Source organism: Acipenser ruthenus, chromosome 57, assembly GCF_902713425.1.
Source record: "Acipenser ruthenus chromosome 57, fAciRut3.2 maternal haplotype, whole genome shotgun sequence".
In the NCBI taxonomy this organism is placed as follows: domain Eukaryota; kingdom Metazoa; phylum Chordata; class Actinopteri; order Acipenseriformes; family Acipenseridae; genus Acipenser; species Acipenser ruthenus.
In genome coordinates this window covers 4470684-4493700 of record NC_081245.1, presented here as the reverse complement: position 1 = coordinate 4493700, position 23017 = coordinate 4470684, and the positions used below count along the sequence as shown (strand labels likewise).

Below are 23017 nucleotides of genomic sequence, written 5' to 3'. Positions count from 1 at the left end.
CTCTCCTCTCTCTCCTCTCCTCTCTCCTCTCCTCTCTCCTCTCTCCTCTCCTCTCTCTCTCTCCTCTCTCTCTCTCTCCTCTCTCCTCTCCTCTCTCTCCTCTCTCTCTCTCTCTCTCCTCTCTCCTCTCTCCTCTCTCCTCTCTCTCCTCTCCCCTCTCCCCTCTCCCCTCTCCCCTCTCCTCTCCTCTCTTCTCTCTCCTCTCCTCTCCTCTCTCTCCTCTCTCCCTCTCCCTCTCTCCACATTGGTTGGTTGCTGTTTCTATGTTTGTTAAAACACAATACAACCAAGACCCCACTGACAATCGTGTCGTGACAGAAAGCCGTGAACACCACACCTCAATATAGCAATACAGTCGACGAGTTATGAAACTGGCGCCATGTTGGCTCTACCATAGAGTGGGACCTGCAGCTAAAAACGCAGGATTTTGAGCCAACAGGGCGGAGACTGAATGCAGTTTCATCCCAGCGACGGACAAAAATCAGCCAATCAGCGGCGCCAGCTGGGTTCAGAGCCAATAAACCCGCAGAGACTCCGAGCGGCCACGCCCACTAGTAGTGACGCTTTTCTCATTTTCAGGCAACATTAGGACTGTGCGATCTGTTGACATTGGGTCGTGTTTTTAAATCTTGCTGGCAGTAACGCTGGTGAGTATATATATATATATATATATATATATATATATATATATATATATATATATATATATATATATATATATATATATATATTATAATCATGTTTTACGATTAAACGTGTCTTGTGTGCTTTGAAATTCGTGCGCTGTTTTCTGTGTTGATGTTGTATTTGGGTGCGCTATGATTATTTATTTAATTAGCAGACACCCTTATCCAGGGTGACTTACAGCTGTTACGAAATCAGAATAAAGAGAAAATACAGTAAATAATTACTGATGCAAGTGCTGGTACAGTCGGGTCCCGTATAGTCCGGGATAGGTGAGCTGTGAGGTTTGCAGGTGCTGTCTGAACAGGTGCGTCATGAGGAGGCGCTGGAAAGCTGGTCAGGGACCGCTGAGGGGTGAGAGTGGAGAAGGAGCGGGCTGTGGAAGCGAGGGAGCCCGCTCCTTAATTATGTATTTATTTTAACTGCTTTAGAGATGCTACAAAACTGGTCCAGTTCTTCCACTCTGGTAACCCTTGGTGTGGTTCTGGTGAGATCAATCAATGAATCTTTATTTTATATAGCGCCTTTCACAGTGGACCGCCATCGCAAAGCGCTTTACAAGATGCAGTAACAAGAAAATCCATAATACTTTAAATACTGTGGAAAGTGATACATACAGGATTATTATTATTATTATTATTATTATTATTATTATTATTATTATTAATATTATTATTATTATTATTATTATTATTATTATTATTATTTATTTGCCAGACGTCTTTATCCAAGGCGACTCACACAGGTATCACAGCACAGGGTTACAATGCAAGCTTCATAATTAAATACAGTGTAGTTTACAATGAGTGCAGATAATAGGAGGCTGTGTGGTCCAGTGGTTAAAGAAAAGGGCTTGTAACCAGGAGGTCCCCGGTTCAAATCCCACCTCAGCCACTGACTCATTGTGTGACCTTGAGCAAGACCACAGGATGCACCACAGATGAAGTGGAGACTCAGGACAGAGGGAAGGGTTAGGGTTAGGAGACAGAAAGACAGAGGAGGGGATGAAAAGGACGTGTTGTTGAGGCAGAATCACTGGGATCCTTGAAGACCCGACTTGAGAAAGTTCTGAGATCCATCAGCTGCTGAGAGAGCTGTGATGGGCCGAACTTTCTTATGTTCTTATGTAACAAATGTATCATATTCCTGCGATGCTTCTAACAGTCCTGTCTCCTTCTCTTCAGTGAGAACGGATCAGCCTCACTCAAAGGAAGTTTCTGAGATGGAAGCAGCTCACATCAGCCCAGAGCTTCCTATTCGATGGGTTGTTTCTGCAGACAGGACTGTTGAGATCAAGGAGGAAGTGACTGAGCTGGGGTGTGACCAGGCCAATGAGCGGATCTTGCAGGAGGAAACGCCACCTTCTAGCATCACTGAGAGAGGTGAGTGAAACTGGAATGCAGATCTATAGAGGGGGTCTTTATTGAAAGAGGGGAAGAGAGCCTGTGGAATCTACAGATACTGCGAAATGTTTTTCATCACCACCCTGTAGAATGAACTAATTTTGCTTCATAAACTCAGCAGTGTGGAGTAGTGGTTAGGGCTCTGGACTCTTGACCGGAGGATCGTGGGTTCAATCCCAGGTGGGGGACACTGCTGCTGTGCCCTTGAGCAAGGTACTTTACCTAGATTGCTCCAGTAAAAACCCAACTGTATAAATGGGGAATTGTATGTAAAAATAATGTGAGATCTTGTAACAATTGTAAGTCACCCTGGATAAGGGCATCTGCTAAGAAATAAATAATAATAATAATAATAATAAACTCGAATGAAAAATTACCTTAACATATTGCTTTGTAGTTTTCCATATAGTTAACGAAAAACTAACATATTGAAAATGTGTGACATTTCGAAACATGAAATACTACTGGGCTACTATTATGGCTTGCGATATAGACCTTTTTTTGAGACGTCAGTTTGTAGATTCTTTGATTTACATGGTGTTTAACAAAAGATAATGTTAATATATCATGTATTTGTTTTATTTGCCTCAATCCTAAAATTCTAGCTGATGCAAAACTTTTGGCTAGAGCTGTAAGTTAGTCATCTCCAGCAAAGTGATTCAGCCTCGCTGTACAGGTGCGTTGTGTCGACAGCAACGAGTGATCCTGTATGCTTTCTCCTGAGCAAAGCAAAGCCATGCAACAACAAGTGTAACCTTTGTATCTTTCTCTTCCTTCCCCCTGCTTCTAAAATAGACGACTCCACTCCAGCACCCAACTGCAAAACCTCTTCTGGTGGGCAACTGCAGAGCAGGAAACGCAGAAAGACGACAAGTGAAGAAGAACTGAGAGCAGAGAGCGAAACCGGCCGGTACGCGCGTGTCGACGATTCTGCACCCCTGTGCTCGCCTCGGAGCTCGCCTCGTTCTGTTAAACGAGGGAGCAGTTCCCCTCCTTCAGGTTCCCGTCGAGCCCCCAAGCGACCCCTCGCGAGAGGGGCTCCGTTTCCCTGCAGCGAATGCGGGAAGACGTTCACTCAGCTGAGCTCCCTTAAAACTCACTCCCGGATTCACACGGGAGGCATCGAGTTCCCCTGCGCGGACTGCGCGAAAATTTTCAAGCACTTGCATTCGCTCAAAATCCACCAGCGCACTCACACAGGAGCGAAGCCTTACCCGTGCAGCGAATGCGGGAAGAGATTCAATCAGTCGGGAAGTCTTACAAAACACGAGCGGATTCACACAGGGGAGAGACCGTATCACTGTAGTGACTGCGGGAAGAGCTTCAGTCAGCTGGGTCACCTGAATGTACACAGACAGGCTCATACGGGGGTGAAGATGTTTCAGTGCGGCGAGTGTGGGAAGAGATTCAGTCACATGAGGTATCTCGGGGTACACCAGCGGATTCACACGGGAGAGAAACCCTATCACTGCACTAAATGTGGGAAGAGCTTCACGCATTCAAATTCCTTGAAAATCCACGAGCGTGCCCACGCAGGACAGACCCGCTATATCTGTGACGAGTGTGGAAAGAGCTTCAGTCAGTTCAGGCATCTTACTGTCCACCAGCGGATCCACACTGGAGAGAAACCCTACCAGTGCCCGGACTGCGGGAAGAGGTTCCGCCATTCCGGAGTGCTGAAAAAACACCAGCGGATTCACACGGGAGAGAAACCCTATCACTGTACCGAGTGCGGGAAGAGATTCAGCCGGCTGGACAACCTGAAGCTGCACCAGATGATTCATACAGGAGAGAAACCGTTTGGGTGTTCGGAATGCAGGAAGAGTTTCAGAGAGGCGAAAAAACTGAAGAAACACCAACAGGTCCACAGAGCGAGGGTCAGTTAGGAGACTTGGGAGCGAGGCGGGTTTACTGAACGCTGAACGACTAGTCCCATTTCTTTTAGCCCCATTGATAGTCCAGCTCCAAATCTGCTAGGAATTGTGACCATATATAAAAATCAACACAGTCAAATTTGCTTTAAATTTCCGTATGTACCTCTCTGATAAAACTGGTTCCGCTATTCAAGCTCAGTGTTGAATGAGGCTTCAGTTTACTTCAATCAGTATCCACAGCTGTTCAAAAACGCAGAAAATAATAACAGTCGCCCCTAAAGATCGGATCAACGAGTCCATGATAATGTCCTGTTCTGTATTTCATTAACAATAACTGTGATGTTGTTGAAGCCGGCACCCTGGGATCCTTCAAGAAGCTGCTTGATGAGATTCTGGGATCAATAAGCTACTAACAACCAAACGAGCAAGATGGGCCGAATGGGGCCTCCTCTCGTTTGGAAACTTTCTTATGTTCTTATGATGTATAACAGGAAGCGCTAAACATAAACTGAATGAAACGAAACGGAAAACAGCAGCAAACCTGGGATTCAGTTCCGTGCTCAACGCCAGCGCGTCTCGGACAGTCTGGCACGGATGACGAAGACTTGAACTAACGTGAATTTTTTATTTTACAACCCGGAACTATTTGTAATATTTGAAGTTAAAAAAAAAATTGTTTTATTGATCAATGGCACTGGTAAGCTTGTAACTTGCTTAAAATCTAAAAGTGTAAAAAAATGGTATTTTCCCTGTAATATTTGTTATATTTCAATGCCTCTTATTGTTATTGTTAATGTTATTCTATAGCTGTATGTTTAGTAATCTTACAAGAGATTATAGCAGCAGTGTGGAGTAGTGGTTAGGGCTCTGGACTCTTGACCGGAGGGTCGTGGGTTCAATCCCAGGTGGGGGACACTGCTGTTGTACCCTTGAGCAAGGTACTTTACCTAGATTGCTCCAGTAAAAACCCAACTGTATAAATGGGGAATTGTATGTAAAAATAATGTGATATCTTGTAACAATTGTAAGTTGTCTTGGATAAGGGCGTCTGCTAAGAAATAAATAATAATAATAATAATTTGGCTCAGTTGTGAGTTTGCCTTTGCAATCCGAGTGAAGTATCCATTACCACAATAACTATTTACACCTGCCAGCGCTAGCAAGTTGCTGTTTTGTTTCCTGTGTTCTTGAGAGAATAATGCGATTGTGGGTGCGGGTAAGCTCGGACCATCACCTCCTCACACACCATAACAGGAAGTCAAAATAATCAATATGTTGTTGTTTTTTAAAAATATATACCATGAATTGCTTCTGTACTGCATTGAGATTAACAGACATCTTCTACATATCCCAGTAGCTTTACCGTTCTGAGTGCAGGCTATCTTTGTATAAACAGTAACACAGTAAAATGTTAGTCCTGCTTTTCAGTCACCCACGTGAACGCGAGAAGGGATCCTTTGAACGGGGATGCAGACCTGAATAGGGGGGTGGCGCCCTGTGATCAGTCTGTTTCTGTGAAGGGTCAGTCTCCGTCTCATCCAGGTGAGTCATGTGACCTTCTGTGACCATGGCAACACAGACACACAAGGCAACAGTGTCTAAATATTATTATTTGTTTATTTAGCAGACGCCTTTATCCAAGGCGACTTACAGAGACTAGGGTGTGTGAACTATGCATCAGCTGCAGAGTCACTTACAACTACATCTCACCCGAAAGACAGCAGTGTGATCCAGTCCTGGTTTCACTAGGATTTTAATAATCAGACACACCTGAGCTTGTTAGCTAGACACACTGGGGGCTGATCAAGCTGGTAGTGAAACCTGGACTGGATCGCACTGCTGTGCGATAGGAGTCTGATTCCCAGCCCTGCACAATAAGGTAAGCCATTTCATTTATGACAGACTCAGCTCCTGTGGGGTCGCAGTGTCTCCTGGCTTCGTTCCACCCAAGCTCTCAATTACTTAATTGGTCTAATTATTGGATTAATCGGACGACTTTAACATTTAAAATGTTTCACAGGCAGGGTAGCTTGAATCAAGTGCATGTTTAAAATCATCAACTGTAAAAGACTTTCAAAACTACGAAACACGTCCAATTGAACAAATGATCGGATCAGTGATGTTTAACTGAGAGCGTCAGCTTGAATGAAAACCATTAGACCCCGCGTCCCTCGAGGACGGGAGTTTGACGCCCCCTGATTTATGATAATTAACGTTTAGCTTTTCAAAGAGGCACTGAGACCAAGCAAGTTTGTTTTTTAAATTAGACATCATCACCAAAATAAGAATAGAAAATGGAGATGGCAGATTTAAGATCTGGAGCGTGCCAGGACCGCGGATGACGACGTCCTTGATTGCCTGTCCCTGGGAGAGCTGGTCTATCTCCTTAACGCTGAGACGCAGGCCAGCAGGTAAGTTCTGTAGCTGGGAGGGTAGGATGAGTCTCACGGCTTCGACGACGCTGGTTCACCTCCGGGCTGTGCAAAGAGGCCAGACTTTGCTGGGGACTCTGAAGGGGCGTCACATTAACGCATACCCAGGGGTGGAGGATGAGGAAACAGCATGGACTCCACCTCCTCCTCACTGTGCAACAGCGACCCCTGCTGGCCAGACACCGAACACATTCAGAGTGGACAGAAAGCAGGATACTCACAGACACATTTTAATTATGGCTTCCGGTAGACTTTTTTCGATATCATTTTGCAGTTTCTTTCGTTACACGATGTCAAATAATAGATCTCAATTATAACTACAGTTACAGAGGATAACTTCATCCTAGATAGTCTCTCGCTGGGGAAGTGCACAAATTAGTTAACAACGTGGAATTCAAGTGAATGATTGATTCATTAGACATGTTTACTTGTTGTCAGCTCTTAAACAGTTGCAGATCAAGTCACTTATCAAATGTTACGGCTAACTTGAAATATGCAGCTGCACAAGTGCTGAAAACAAGTAATCATTTCTAATTAAGCAAATGATCAGTTGAATGAAGGGTCTCGTTCAGTAATTGAGAGAGTGGTCAGAATGATAACCAGCAGACACAGCAGGGGGTCCCCAGGACCGACTTTGAGAAGCTCTCGTTTAATTATGGCTTCTGGTAGAGTATCATTTTGTAGTTTCTTTGATGTTAAACAGATTCTTTGCAAAACTCCAAAAATGTGAATTCAGAATTATCCCTGGCCGTTCTACCATGTGAACTGTGACTCACAAATACATACAGTATAATTATGAATACAGTAAGGGAGCTGCATTTGAACAAACAAACAAAAACAACGAAGCAGTTAAAACCTTGTTGGTATGTCCTGCACATGACACAGTAGCCTCCCATTTTAATTTTGACACCCCTGCGCCTCGAGGGGGTCCCTGCATTGCTATGCCGCACGCATCACATTTCTTCACCAGCATGTCAAACACAGATTTTTGTGTCCTTCATAAACAAAACCAAAATCAGACAGGAAAGAGAAAAAAAAGCTTTATTAACAGCATTGCTACAGAAATACAGAAAAGGCAGAGTACTTTATATAGAGAAACAGAGCAGTCTTCACTCGTCACACAGTGGTTTGAATCTGTCCTGTTTGCACAATGCAATTCACATGGGCAACTCATTACAGAATTTCAGAGCTTTATCACCAAAAAAAACCCCTTCCTGGCGTTTTTTGTTTTATTAACCTTCGGAATAACTAACTCTCTGTTATCTAAGATTGCGATACAGCACTTATTTACATATTTTATAACTATTGAGATCGCATCTCATCGGTCCACAGTTCACGAAACCACGCCCCCGGCGGGGATGACGTCACCACGCAACCAGCGTACAAAGCGTCCCTCCCGTTGAGAGTTTGCGTGCTGCCTGTACAAAATATCACAAAAAGTCTTACGCAGTTTACACAACGGGTTTAACTTTTAAAAAATTTAAAATACTCTGTGCATGTGTGAGAGATCCGTTCTTGAATTTTCCTAAATACACGTGTTAAATACCGTGACGGCGTTTGAAAGGCAGGATGGCAAAAATAATATATAAAAACACAAGTTATAATCCCCTCTACCCGCCAGAGCAGTCATTCTGTCTTTTACAATACATGTTTTTATTTTGAATATAACCTACAATATTCAGTATTTGATTTTTATATAGAAGCCTGTTGTTCTTTCACCTGGACCTGGCAGCCAGCAATTCTTTCGCTTTGTAGAAGAAATGAGCCAGGGAAAATATCAACAGGAGAGATTTCATCTTGAAGCTAGCCTCTGTGGCAGAAACATTTCGATCAGAAAACAGCCTCGACTCTGTGCTACACTGAGGGACACACGCAAGAGAAAACACACGTCAATTTCGTTTTAAATTAAAAAACTACTTTCGTTTCTACAGTTTTGTAGGTACATAAACCCCTTCACACACTAGCTTCTTTAGAAATGCTTACTTTTATACTCGTTTTTCATTTTTGGAAGTAGTGCTTTATATGTGGGAAGTTAAAATTATAAACACTTATGTTTAATTGTTTATTTAAATACTGCGTTTCGGCTGTGCAGATGTTTGATATGATTGAATAAAACTTTTGAGTTGTATCCGATATTATTAATTAATTTCTTAGCAGACGCCCTTATCCAGGGCGATTTACAATTGTTACCAGATATCATATTATTTTTACATACAATTACCCATTTATACAGTTGGGTTTTTACTGGAGCAATCTAGGTAAAGTACCTTGCTCAAGGGTACAGCAGCAGTGTCCCCCACCTGGGATTGAACCCACGACCCTCCGGTCAAGAGCCCTAACCACTACTCCACACTGCTGCCCTGTCTTTCGTTTTAATATTGAGATCTTCTGGGAAGCCTTGTCACAAGGTCTCGTCTTTTACAGAATTGTCAGCTGTTACTGTCGACTAAAACGTTTATTTAAGAAAGAACTTACCAGGGTTTTTTTTAATGTTTATTTTTCAATTCAAGCAGAGAATGGGTGAAAAAAATCGACCTTTTTGCTTTTAAAAAAAAACTTTTTCATGCCATTGAAAAACGTCTCATTTAGGGAAACCCCTTTATCATGTTCAACACGCAACAAAACCGCGGTTACCAACAGTCTAACTGAAATAACGTTTGGTCACAGCAAAACTACACATTTAAAAACAGTCTTAAAAAAAAACCCTGTACATATACAAGTGTATTACTTCATAGCACACATTTACGAGTAAAAATGATATGAACAGAACAAAACATTAGATAGCTGAACAGAACTAACTTGCAGGTATTATTCAGTCTGATCTCTACCCCTCTCCTGCTTCAGCACAGCCGCACTCAGTCACTGGACACAATATTCATCAAGTGAGTTTCTTTTGAGCCCCCATTTTCAAATCAAACTAGTAACCGTACACCTAAGGCAAAATCTTACCTACACCTTGACCTGCTTAATTTCTAAGTAGGCGCTTTGAATGACAGGAGCTGTTGCTGGCAAATGAAATAATTCTAGCATTGCTTCAGTCAGTGATATCTGTCCGGACTGGGTGAAGCTACAGTACTAACGGACATATTTTTTTTTTCCTGATTTGAGAAACGCTGCTGTGGTTCACAGAGCTGCAGTCATTTGCATAAATCGCAGGCTTCTGAGTTTAAATTCTTTTCGATTCATTTATTTTAACAGTTGCCTGCATTTGAAACCGACGAGATGTTTTGTTCTGGTGCGATTGAGGTTGTTTTTTGTAAGTCTCCTGGACTGATTAAATCTCTGTGAACGAGACTGTGTCTCTACAAGTCTCTTCCCGAACGTGGCCTCCACTCAAGAGGTTTCTCTGGTGTGAATTATTTTGTGGTGTATCCCAAGGTTGTCCCGTCGACTGAAACCCTTCCCACATACGTGACAGTGAAACGGTTTCTCCCCCGTGTGAATCCGCTGGTGGGTTTCCAGTCTGCATTTCTGACTAAAACTCTTCCCACAATCAGCGCAGTGAAACGGTTTATCTGCAGTGTGAGTTAGCTGGTGAGATTGAAGTTCGCCTTTTTTGTTAAATCTCTTCCCACACTCACCACACTCAAAAGGTTTCTCTCCCGTGTGGATTATGTGGTGTGATCGCAGGCTGTCTCTCCGACTGAATCTCTTCCCGCATACGGGACACAGATACGGTTTCTCTCCCGTGTGAATTTGCTGGTGTGTATGAAGTCTGCGTTTCTCAGTAAAACCCTTCCCACAATCAGCGCAGTGAAACGGTTTATCTGCAGCGTGAGTTAGCTGGTGGGTTTGAAGGTTTCCTTTCTGAGTAAAACTCCTCCCACAGTCAGGACACACAAATGGTTTCTCTCCAGTGTGAATTCGTTGGTGTAGTTTTAATCCAGTTGCACCTCTGAATGACTTCCCACACTCTGTACAGTGAAACAATTTCTCCCCCGTGTGACTACGCTGGTGTATTTTCAGCTTTCCCAGTTCACTGAAATTGGTGCCACATTCAGTACAGTGATACAAGATCTGCTCTGAAGGAATCTGCTGGGGAGTTTGTAGGGAAATGAAGTTGCCCTGGGTTGCAGAACTGTCGGGATGTGGAGTCGCTGTATATCCCACAGGAAGTGGTCGGCTATCTTGTGCAGAAAGATTCTGAACAGAGTCAGTTCTCAGTTTCTTCACATATTCATCTTGGGGTGTCGACTCTCTGTGTTTCTGCTTACGCTGCAGTTTCCTCTGAATGGACCCCAGCACAGTGCCCTCTTCTCCAACACTAGAACCAGTGTCTTCAGAGACAGGCTGATTGGGTTTCATGCAGATCTGTTCAGGAGGATAATCTTCACAATGGCTAGATTCCATCTTAACTATATTCTCCTCCAGCGTATTGACTTTATTTTCTTCACTAACTTCCTCTGTGATGTGATCACACTCCAGCTCTACGGCCTCCTCTTTAATGTGGACAGGTTCAAGTTCAGGGATCTCTTTACTTTCTACAATTGTCAGGTCAGTAATATCCATTATTCTTCCACACCACTCCTGATCACAGATTTCCTCTTTTGTGTAAACAGCTTCTATCACTGGCCCCTCCTCTGCTTCACTGAAAGCAGGTCTCTCTCCAGAATCTGCGTGAAACAAAATTATACATTTATTTGTACAAATAAATACAATCATGTAATTCTGTGGAGTTTATAACTGTATGAAATAACACATCATGGATATTCATCCCATAGAGAGACAGTTACCTGGATATTGCACATTAGAATTTGGCCTGCGAGTTATCATTTGGTTATTTATTTAGCAGACGCCTTTATCCAAGGCGACTTACAGAGACTAGGGTGTGTGAACTATGCATCAGCTGCAGAGTCACTTACAACTACGTCTCACCCGAAAGACGGAGCACAAGGAGGTTAAGTGACTTGCTCAGGGTCACACAATGAGTCAGTGGCTGAGGTGGGATTTGAACCGGGGACCTCCTGGTTACAAGCCCTCTTCTTTAACCACTGGACCACACAGCCTACTTGTTGAAAGTTGAAAATGTGTTAAATATGGTTTCTTTTTAATTATATATACATTCCACCCACCCCCAAAATAATTGAAACATGATTACTTGTTTCAGGGATTCTAAACAGCTACTGTATCATAAATGAAGCACGTAGCGTTTTAACCACGCTGCTACCATGCGTGCTGACGTAGAAGCGTTCTCACGGTGTAAATATTATGGGATGAACGGCGCCTTCTTAAGTATTAACGTTTTGACGCTCCTATTACGTACAGTACAATAACCGTGTATTTAATTATATATTTTTTTTATGACCGGAAGGCATACAAGAACCATAACATTATTAAACTCACCTTGAACTCTGATGAATAATCCCTGGTTCTCGTTCCTCTGAAAGTCTTGTTCATTGCAGTCGGGGTTCATGTTTCTGAGAGGTTGTTTAATGTCTGCATCTGCAGCGTTCATGCATTCCCGCACTGCTTTCAACTCGCTCTCTGATATTTCCAATCTCAGCTTCAGACTTTCATTCTCTTTCTCCTTTCCAGCCATTTCCATTCGGAATTCAGTGAATTTGCCGCCGACAACTTTTGTGATTTGGCACAAGACGGTGTCTACAGCCGCTTTCACTGCGTGCTCGATGGTAGAGGCGAGCTCGTCTTGAAAGAACGACACGGAGACACTGACGTCCATCTTCACTGACTGTTAGCTTGAGACTGATATCCTTTCTGTATTCACGCTTTTATTATGAATAATATTGGGCGCCTCTCTTTGTTATTCAGTCAGCACTTGACTTATTTAGCAAGTTTCTCTGCTGCTGCAGCTCAACAACCCCACGCAGTCCCACACACACAATGTAAACAAACCCGCACACACTTCCGCTTCCTCCCTGCTCCCATGGAGACGAGCGCGTCGTGACGTCACGTTAGCGGATTGGCGCCTCCTGCTGGAAGCACCCGGATGGAAGCTGACGGTCTCGTGCCAAATTTGTCCCCCCCCTGAGTCATGTGACATGTCAGCGTTCTGTTGCTATGCGCGTCACTGCTTTTGCTCCACAGATCTTGACACTGACAGTTGGAGTTCGTTGGCGCCGTCGTACAATTGTAATCAAATAATTTCTCTTTTTACAGGACAAATTTGTAATACTGTGTTTTTTTCCCCCTCAGAAAACTACATTTATCAATCGATATGGATCACTTGAGAGCGGTATATCGCTACCTCAGCACAGGTGAGTATCCTGAACAAGCCACCAAAGAGGAGAAGAGGGGTATCAGAAAGAAAGCCAGTACATTCGTTTTGAAAGGTAAAAAAAAAAATAGAGAAATATTGAAAATTAATATTAATACATTATAAGTTATTGAAGCCGCCCTGTATTTTTGAAGATGTACATCTAAATAAATGATAAACGTGTGTGTGTAATATATATATATATATATATATATATATATATATATATATATATATATATATATATATATATATATAATATGAAAGAAAAGGGTTAAAAGATTAAATATATAACTATATATAACTAATAGCAGAAATGTGAGAACCAGAAAACAGAATTTGTATTAAAGAAGAATATATATACATATATATATATATATAAATGATGTAACTTAAGAGTCTAAGAAATGACCATTATAAAGGGCAGAGACAGTTTTCCACATGTCAGTATTGTCAGTGGTTCTGATTCTTTTGAATAGGTTTTAGGTCATTCTTTTTAAAAACATTCATTTAAAAACCTCCACTCATTGAAGTGTTTACTGTAGTATTATCTTTCCTTTTGTTTTATCTGTCAGGTAAGTACCTGAGAAGACTGGAGAGTGTCTCTGTAGGGTTGTGACCGATGAAGAGGAGAAGACTGCCATTCTCAATGAAGGGGGAGGGGGGGGGGCAGAATTAGGAGTCATTTGTTTTATTGTGTTGGACAGCACCTGTGGAGGGGTGATGAGGTGATGGACCACAGCCAGGCTCTGCTACGTAGACAGTTCCCACAGGTTGGAGGTTTGTATGCTGTCACCAGCCTGACACAGCTGACCTCCTTCAGCTCATCGGCTCAAGGATTTGTACAGAATCTCAATGTGTCTGGCAATCACTGGGTCACGGTAAGTAACATAGGCTGTGAGGAAGTACATTAAATGTCATCTCATTCAGGGTAAGTTTAACTATATTGTGCTGTAAGTGTAAATGTCACACTGCTATTTAGTAATTTTAACTCACTCATAAATATTCAGCTTCATAGATTAAATACTATGCTATAGGAATACTTGTAAGACAAAGCAGTAATTAAACACACTTCATACAAATTCTAAAAAGGGATCCAGACACATGACTCTATTAAAACAAAGCATTTATTTCACAAAATACACCTTTTGGACACTAAGTACAGTTTATAATTTTTGGATGTCAGTTACTTTTAGACAACAGTGTTCATCCACAAGAATAACTGCTGGTAAAGGAAAAAAAAGTACACTTGAATATCATTTTACAAATCAAAATGTCCTCACTGCCATCCTGGGTTATTTTGTACTATTTCTGTAGCCCAACTTGTAATTCACACAAATGCATTTAACTCCAGAACATGACATTGAGTTACTGCTTCACTTTAACTCGGGAGATTTTGACATCACAGCCAAAAGTTTGTGTCCACGGTGAGTGGTTTGGTTGCCTTTGGATCTCATATTTTGGACGTTCTTTGTGAACACACTTTTGGCTGCGATTTCTAAATCTCCTCAATTCAATGGAAGCAGTGACAAACCTGCACCTTCTGTGGAAGGAGCGATATTTACATCTTCCTTTATATCTCCCTATTTATAGAAATTCCCATTGCATAACCAGCCCTCAAAGTGCCACGATACTTATTTCAATTCCAAAACTATAGAACTTAAAATCAAAATACAATGTTGTGGTTGGCATATACATTAAATAACTCACTGGAACCGCATGCAAATCAGGTTCTTCAAAGCCATATGAAGTCTGAAGATCAAATGGAACGTTTTTCCAAGTTCCTCTCGCATGAAATGAATGAAGATGTTCTACAAAACAAACTGTTTCAAATTCAGATGCCACTAAAAGATATTGTTCAGCTTCTCGAACAATTCCAGTTATTTTACTAAATACCGCAATTTCGTCTTCTATTTTTATACAAATCAGACGGCCGGTCCGATATTCAGTTCCTGAGTATCTAATCCTAGAAGTAATATTAATTTCACAATCTAAACCAACTTGCAGTTTTTCCGCTATAATTTCACAGTCAGGAAAATCATTTAAAGCTCGTGTTTTAAGAGGTCCACATTCAATAGTCTTTATTGATAAAGACTCCCAGTGGCATGCTGTAGCTATTTGGTGTTTTTGGTCCAGTGATTTGTTAATAGTTTTGAAATTCTTGACACTGTTTTTAATAAACTAGTGCTTTGCCTCAAATCTCATTGCCCAGAAATGCAATAATGGATCTATTTTTCTGATGCATCTGGGATAATGGATCATGAAATGGTGCTTTGGAATCGAATTGCATTGTGGGTATAGCTCTCTGAAAAGCTTATGATGTTCTGCAATTAGGTGCTTGAGATACACTGTCATACCCTCAGCAATCACTGGTGAAAAAACAATATTGAAAATATTTAACAACATCAGAAGCAAGCTCCGATTTTTGTTTCCCTCATTTACAATGTCTCCAAATACTAGGGAAATATTTTTAATTAAGCAGAATGTTTGAATATTATTACTTATTTCTTAGCAGACACCCTTAACCAAGGCGACTTACAATTGTTACAAGATAACACATTATTTTTTACATACAATTCCCCATTTATACAGTCTGGTTTTTACTTGAGCAATCTAGCTAAAGTACCTTGCTCAAGGGTACAGCAGCAGTGTCCCCCCACCTGGGATTGAACCCACGACCCTCCGGTCAAGAGTCCAGAGCCCTAACCGCTACTCCACACTGCTGCCCGCATCGCATTGAGCTCTATCCCATTGCCAGACTGCTCTAGATTGAACCTTGGATGATTCAGTCTCTCCAACAAACCATAATTCTAAGAGTGAATTCTATTAATGATGTCATGCTTGGAGATGACACTGTCAGAGAGAGAGAGCCAAAAAGCAACTTCATTTCATACTGGGGGACGCCTTCGAGGACATCGCGCATAATATCAAAAGCAAAATGATCAGAAATGAGAAAGAAACTGTAAGTCATTCAGCAAACAATATCGCTTCATTCCAAAGGAGGAGGGTCATGTAGGGTCTGCTAACAGATCATTGCAATGCTGTTCATGCAAAACTCTGTCATGTAATATGATGTTAGAATCATCATCGCTGAATACTGACTGAGACGCATTCTTATCAATCAAGCAGAGTCAACAGAAAAAAACTGAACTGAAAGATTCCCTGAACCCCAGAAGTGTGTGCACCCCCAAGGTATCTCCTGTGACCTGAGCAACTGTACCATCAATTGGTTCTTCAGAAAAAGGAACTTTAATTCCAGTACTTTCAAGAATGTTTTTAATCATCAACGTGAGGTTGTAGTATAGCATTAAATCTATACTTTTTAATATCTTGTGTGTGGAACAGTGAAACAAGGTGAATATTCATTAGTGCTGAATTTACCTTTGGTGAAAGATTTCTAAGAATAAAATATAAGCTTCCAATTTGATGTATCCCTTGCTTGGATCCTAATGGGTTTGTAGTTTCAAAGTCATCCTAGTAAAGTTGTATTTGAAATGCATTTCTATGCCGAGAGAAAAGTGGATGATTTCTATAGCAGCTGCCGTCACCAAAAATCTTTATAAACCGTGTTTTGTTCACAGGGTTGTACAATAGGATTACAAATGTCTGGACTCCAAAATATAAACTTTAAAGTTTCTAACAATGGAATATAAATACACTTGTCAGTTACAGGATCGTGATCATATGTGCCTGTATCCCGGTTTCTTCTGCTGTCAAATCTTACTCCTAGAGGGACCTCAACAGACTCCACTACACCTCGTTTTTCACTGAAATGTCTTTTCCATTTAGCTTCAGTATTAATGTTTGTAAATAGATTTTCAAAGCTGTCGGTTTCTATCTTGTGTGAATTCGCTGGTGTTGTTGAAGGTCACACAGTGAAATGGTTTATCTGTACTGTGAGTTAGCTGGTGTCTTTGAAGATCACCTTTCTGATTAAAACTCCTCCCACAATCTGCACAGTGAAACGGTTTCTCTCCCTTGTGAATTTGCTGGTGTTTTTGAAGGTTACCTTTGTGATTAAAACGCCTCCCACAGTCAGGACACTGATACGGTTTCTCTCCTGTGTGAATTCGCTGGTGTTTTTGAAGGACACATTTCTGATAAAAACCTTTCCCACAATCAGCACATTGAAACGGTTTCTCTCCCTTGTGAATTTGCTGGTGTGTTTGAAGTGAAGTTTTACGATTAAAACCTTTCCCACAATCAGCACAATTAAACGGTTTATCTGTACTGTGAGTTAGCTGGTGTCTTTCAAAGCTTCCTTTCTGATGAAAACGCCTCCCACAGTCAGGACACTCATACGGTTTCTCTCCTGTGTGAATTTGCAGGTGTGCTTGAAGTGAAGTTTTATGATTAAAGCCTTTCCCACAATCGGCACATTGAAATGGTTTATCTGTACTGTGAGTTAGCTGGTGTCTTTCAAAGCTTCCTTTCTGATTAAAACGCCTCCCACAGTCAGGACACTCATACGGTTTCTCTCCCTTGTGAATTCGCTGGTGTGTTTGAAGGTTTCCTTTCTGAGTAAAACTCCTCCCACAGTCAGGACACACAAATGGTTTCTCTCCTGTGTGAATACGTTGGTGTCTTTTCAGCTTTCCCCGGTCACTGAAATTGGTGCCACATTCAGTACAGTGATACAAGATCTGCTCTGAAGGAATCTGCTGGGGAGTTTGTAGGGAAATGAAGTTGCCCTGGGTTGCAGAACTGTCGGGATGTGGAGTCGCTGTATATCCCACAGGAAGTGGTCGGCTATCTTGTGTAGAAAGATTCTGAACCGAGTGAGTTCTCAGTTTCTTCACATATTCATCTCGGGGTGTCGACTGTCTGTGTTTCTGCTTACGCTGCAGTTTCTCATCAGTAGAGATTTTGCTCTGGGGTGCTGGAGTGGAGGTGCGTCTTCCTAGATCTGCTTTAGAAGCGCAGGAAACAGAAGCCAAGGTTACTGCACAGCATTGAATCACAACCACTTTCCTGCAAGGCTTCACCTCACAGCCATCACTGTTAACAATTAGAACATTGAAAAGCAAGACAAATTATAAAACTCTTAATCATTCACAAAACAATTGCAATTCTTATATAAACTGTATTTTTGACATTCTACTCACAGGCTGTGCTGCTCGTGGACAGCATCGCTCCTTCCTCCTTTCCATCTGCAGCTCTTTCCTGAGGGGGGTGATGTTTCCTCTGAATGGACCCCAGCACAGTGCCCTCTTCTCCAACACTAGAACCAGTGTCTTCAGAGACAGGCTGATTGGGTTTCATGCAGATCTCTTCAGCAGGATAATCTTCACAATGGCTAGATTCCATCTTAACTATATTCTCCTCCAGCGTATTGACTTTATTTTCTTTACTAACCTCCTCTGTGATGTGATCACACTCCAGCTCTACGGCCTCCTCTTTAATGTGGACAGGTTCAAGTTCAGGGATCTCTTTACTTGCTACAATTGTCAGGTCTGTAATCTCCATTATTCTTCCACACCGCTCCTGATCACAGATTTCCTCTTTTGTGTAAACAGCTTCTATCGCTGGCCCCTCCTCTGCTTCACTGAAAGCAGGTCTGTCTCCAGAATCTGCGTGAAACAAAATTATACATGCTTTTAACCCTCACTGTACAAATAAATACAATCATGTAATTCTGAGGAGTTTATAACTGTATGAAATAACACATCATGGATATTATATATGTAACATTGTGAACGGAGCCTTCTTCAAGGAATCACAATCATTACAGTAGAGCTGTATTTAATTGTATTTTATTTTTAAATGACCGGAAGGCATACAAGAACCATAACATTATTAAAAATCACCTTTAACTCTGGTGAATAACCTCTGGCTCTCAATCCTCGGATGGTTTTGTTTCTTACAGTCCGTGTTCATGTTTCCGAGGCCTTGTCTGATGTTTGCATCCGCAGCGCTGACACACAGGCGCACCGCTTTCAACTCGCTCTCTGATATTTCCAATCTCAGCTTCAGACTTTCATTCTCTTTCTCCTTTCCAGCCATTTCCATTCGGAATTCAGTGAATTTGCCGCCGACAACTTTTGTGATTTGGCACAAGACGGTGTCTACAGCCGCTTTCACTGCGTGCTCGATGGTAGAGGCGAGCTCGTCTTGAAAGAACGACACGGAGACGCTGACGTCCATCTTCACTGACTGTTAGCTTGAGACTGATATCCTTTCTGTATTCACGCTTTTATTATGAATAATATTGGGAGCCTCTCTTTGTTATTCAGTCAGCACTTGACTTATTTAGCAAGTTTCTCTGCTGCTGCAGCTCAACAACCCCACGCAGTCCCACACACACAATGTAAACAAACCCGCACACACTTCCGCTTCCTCCCTGCTCCCATGGAGACGAGCGCGTCGTGACGTCACGTTAGCGGATTGGCGCCTCCTGCTGGAAGCACCCGGATGGAAGCTGACGGCAATGGATTCCTTGACCAGGGTGACCAGACGCCCCGGTAAAGCCGGGCTTGCCAGTTTTCAGACTTCATGTTTTTGTCCCGGTCAGAAACAGTAACATTATCTTCCCGGTTTTGTTATTTTGTACTCACATTGCTTATAAGTACACAACTGTAGCGATGTGCTGAGCAAGTCCACAGCAGAGTGATTTTATTATACAATCAATCATGTGAATCACTTGTTTTCTGATTATGTGTTTAATAATTGATATTCTGTTTAACGTCCTGGACCATGGCTATGTATTTATGTATTTATTTAATTGTATCTTGCCAGTGCCACAAGCTGTTGCTAAAATATACCTTCAATCAAGGCCGGATTAACCCATAATTAACTCTGACACTTTTGTAGTGAACATATGGCTCCCTCGATTTCCGTGTTAAATGAACACTTTGGAAAGTGTTAAGAAATTAACCCTGCTAGAGAGTAAAGTTTTCAACACTGTAGGAGTTTAAATGTCATCTCATTCAGTGTAAGTTTAACTATATTGTGGTGTAAGTGTAAATGTCACACTGCTATTTAGTAATTTTAACTCACTCATAAATATTCAGCTTCATAGATTAAATACTATGCTACAGGAATACTTGTAAGACAAAGCACTAATTAAATACACTTCATACAAATTCTAAAAAGGGATCCAGACACATGACTCTATTAAATCAAAGCATTTATTTCACAAAATACACCTTTTGGACACCAAGTACAGTTTATAATTTTTGGATGTCAGTTACTTTTAGAAAACAGTGTTCATCCACAAGAATAACTGCTGGTAAAGGAAAAAAAAGTACACTTGAATATCATTTTACAAATCAAAATGTCCTCACTGCCATCCTGGGTTATTTTGTACTATTTCTGTAGCCCAACTTGTAATTCACACAAATGCATTTAACTCCAGAACATGACATTGTGTTACTGCTTCACTTTAACTCGGGAGATTTTGACATCACAGCCAAAAGTTTGTGTCCACGGTGAGTGGTTTGGTTGCCTTTGGATCTCATATTTTGGACGTTCTTTGTGAACACACTTTTGGCTGCGATTTCTAAATCTCCTCAATTCAATGGAAGCAGTGACAAACCTGCACCTTCTGTGGAAGGAGTGATATTTACATCTTCCTTTATATCTCCATATTTATAGAAATTCCCATTGCATAACCAGCCCTCAAAGTGCCACGATACTTATTTCAATTCCAAAACTATAGAACTTAAAATCAAAATACAAATACACCCCATTATTCACTGAAATGTTTTTTCCATTTAGCTTCAGTATTAAAGTTTGTAAATGGATTTTCAAAGCTGTCGAAGCTTTGCTCCATCTTAGATCTAATGATGTTGTGAGAAGATACGAAGCCCATTACATCATCTTTTATATCTGAATGCAATTCATGCACAAGTTCCTCCATATTTCCAATGACAGATATAAGTATCTCTGACCGGCAAAGCGACTTGAATGATTTTTCTTTAGAATCACCGGGTACTTCACAAAGCTGCTACGAGACAAAGGATCTCACCCAGGAAATGTGTGAGTGTGTAATTGCAAATCTGCAGGGTTGTGGTGTAGCTACTAATGTTCTAAGATCTGTCACTGAAAATATAGACCCTTAAATTGAGAAGAAAATAGGAGGCACTTTTTTTTACACAGAGACTGGTGAGGGTCTGGAAGCCACTCCCCAGTAATGTTGTTGAAGCTGACACCCTGGGACCCTTCCTCTTGTCTGCGGTACTTCGTGTGGCAGGAGGTGTCAGCAGTAGCATTTGTTTTAATATATATACAGGTTAAGATGTGTGCGTTCATTTCTACACATGTTTGCATGAGCTTTCCCCCACCCCCCCCAGGGTACATTCTGTGCCTCCCCAGTTTCAGAAGCACTGCTGTAGGAAACAGGGCTACAATCATTTGCATGCACAGCAGGCTTGGGATTTTTTGAGTTGAATTAGTTTATTTTCACAGTTGCCTGCATTTGAAACCGACGACAGAGACGCAGGGTCTGCTTTGGTATTCTGGTGTGATTGAGATGCTTTTATTGAGTAAACTAAATTCTTTTTTTTGTTTTTAAGTGTCCTGACTGACAATCTCTGTGAACTAGACTGTGTTTCTTTAGTTTTTTTGACTCTACAAATCTCTTCCCACACTCACTACACTCAAAAGGTTTCACTCCAGTGTGGGTTATGTGGTGTGTTCTGAGGCTGCGTCTTCGACTGAAACTCCTCCCACATACTGGACTCACATACGGTTTCAATCCTGTGTGAATTCGCTGGTGTGTTTGAAGGTTACATTTCTGATTAAAACGCCTCCCACAGTCAGGACACTCGTACGGTTTCTCTCCTGTGTGAGTTAGCTGGTGTCTTTGAAGCTCATCTTTCTGACTAAAACTCTTCCCACAATCAGCACAGTGAAACGGTTTCTCTCCCTTGTGAATTCGCTGGTGTTTTTGAAGCTCAACTTTCTGATTAAAACGCCTCCCACAATCAGCACAGTGAAACGGTTTCTCTCCTGTGTGAATTCGCTGGTGTGTTTGAAGGTTACATTTGTATCTGAAACGCCTCCCACAGTCAGGACACTCATACGGTTTCTCTCCTGTGTGAATACGTTGGTGTTTTTGAAGAGCACCTTTCTGATTAAAACTCTTCCCACAATCAGCACAGTGAAACGGTTTCTCTCCCTTGTGAATTCGCTGGTGTGCTTGAATGTTACATTTCTGAGTAAAACTCTTCCCACAGTCAGGACACTCGTATGTTTTCTCTCCTGTGTGAATACGTTGGTGTAGTTTTAATCCAGTTGCACCTCTGAATGTCTTCCCACAATCAGCACAGTGAAATGGTTTATCTGTACTGTGAGTTAGCTCGTGTTTTTGAAGCTCACCTTTCTGATTAAAACTCCTCCCACAATCTGCACAGTGAAATGGTTTATCTGTACTGTGAGTTAGCTGGTGTATTTGAAGCTCACCTTTCTGATTAAAACTCCTCCCACAATCTGCACAGTGAAATGGTTTATCTGTACTGTGAGTTAGCTGGTGTTTTTGAAGCTCACCTTTCTGATTAAAACTCCTCCCACAATCTGCACAGTGAAATGGTTTATCTGTACTGTGAGTTAGCTGGTGTATTTGAAGCTCACCTTTCTGATTAAAACTCCTCCCACAATCTGCACAGTGAAACGGTTTCTCTCCCTTGTGAATTCGCTGGTGTGTTTGAAGGTTACCTTTGTGATTAAAACTCTTCCCACAGTCAGGACACTCATACGGTTTCTCTCCTGTGTGAATACGTTGGTGTAGTTTTAATCCAGTTGCAAATCTGAATGTCTTCCCACACTCTGTACAGTGAAACGGTTTCTCTCCCGTGTGAATTCGCTGGTGTGCTTGAAGATATACTTTCTGATTAAAACCCTTCCCACAATCTGCACAGTGAAACGGTTTCTCTCCTGTGTGAATAGGTTGGTGTAGTTTTAATCCAGTTGCAAGTCTGAATGTCTTCCAACACTCTGTACAGTGATTGGGTTTCTGCCTTGTGTGACTACGCTGGTGTTTTTTCAGCTTTCCTCGGTTACTGAAATTGGTGCCACATTCAGTACAGTGATACAAGATCTGCTCTGAAGGAATCTGCTGGGGAGTTTCGAGGGAAATGAAGTTGCCCTGGGTTGCAGAACTGTCGGGATGTGGAGTCGCTGTATATCCCACAGGAAGTGGTCGGCTATCTTGTGCAGAAAGATTCTGAACCGAGCGAGTTCTCAGTTTCTTCACATATTCATCTTGGGGTGTCGACTCTCTGTGTTTCTGCTTACGCTGCAGTTTCCCATCAGAAGTGATTTTGCTCTGGGGTGCTGGAGTGGAGGTGCGTCTTCCTAGATCTGCTTTAGAAGCGCAGGAAACAGAAGCCAAGGTTACGGCACAGCATTGAATCACAGCCACTTTACTGCAAGGCTTCACCTCACAGCCATCACTGTTAACAATTACAACAT

At 41.8% G+C, this 23017-nt stretch overlaps 4 protein-coding genes across 4 annotated transcripts; 1 reads left to right on the top strand and 3 right to left on the bottom strand.

The window, feature by feature from the left end:
* Positions 1-562: 562 nt before the first annotated feature.
* Positions 563-5002, top strand: LOC117967222 (zinc finger protein 567-like). The gene is made up of 3 exons (XM_059017804.1): positions 563-647; positions 1869-2066; positions 2883-5002. The coding sequence occupies exons 2-3, from the start codon at positions 1907-1909 to the stop codon at positions 3971-3973; spliced, it is 1251 nt and encodes a 416-aa protein (XP_058873787.1). The 5' UTR covers positions 563-647; positions 1869-1906; the 3' UTR covers positions 3974-5002.
* Positions 5003-7417: 2415 nt separating this feature from the next.
* On the bottom strand, positions 7418-12304 carry LOC117967248 (zinc finger protein 260-like). Its single transcript, XM_034914682.2, has 2 exons — positions 11737-12304; positions 7418-11006 (listed from the first exon to the last, which is right to left on the bottom strand). Exons 1-2 carry the CDS (start codon positions 12071-12073, stop codon positions 9727-9729), a joined length of 1617 nt encoding a protein of 538 aa, XP_034770573.2. The 5' UTR covers positions 12074-12304; the 3' UTR covers positions 7418-9726.
* A 1412-nt stretch (positions 12305-13716) lies between these two features.
* Positions 13717-18484, bottom strand: LOC117962873 (zinc finger protein 501-like). Its single transcript, XM_059017548.1, has 3 exons — positions 18472-18484; positions 18087-18177; positions 13717-17605 (listed from the first exon to the last, which is right to left on the bottom strand). Exons 1-3 carry the CDS (start codon positions 18482-18484, stop codon positions 16426-16428), a joined length of 1284 nt encoding a protein of 427 aa, XP_058873531.1. The 3' UTR covers positions 13717-16425.
* Positions 18485-19715: 1231 nt separating this feature from the next.
* Positions 19716-23017, bottom strand: LOC117407680 (gastrula zinc finger protein XlCGF26.1-like). Its single transcript, XM_059017547.1, has 2 exons — positions 23013-23017; positions 19716-22971 (listed from the first exon to the last, which is right to left on the bottom strand). The coding sequence occupies exons 1-2, from the start codon at positions 23015-23017 to the stop codon at positions 21096-21098; spliced, it is 1881 nt and encodes a 626-aa protein (XP_058873530.1). The 3' UTR covers positions 19716-21095.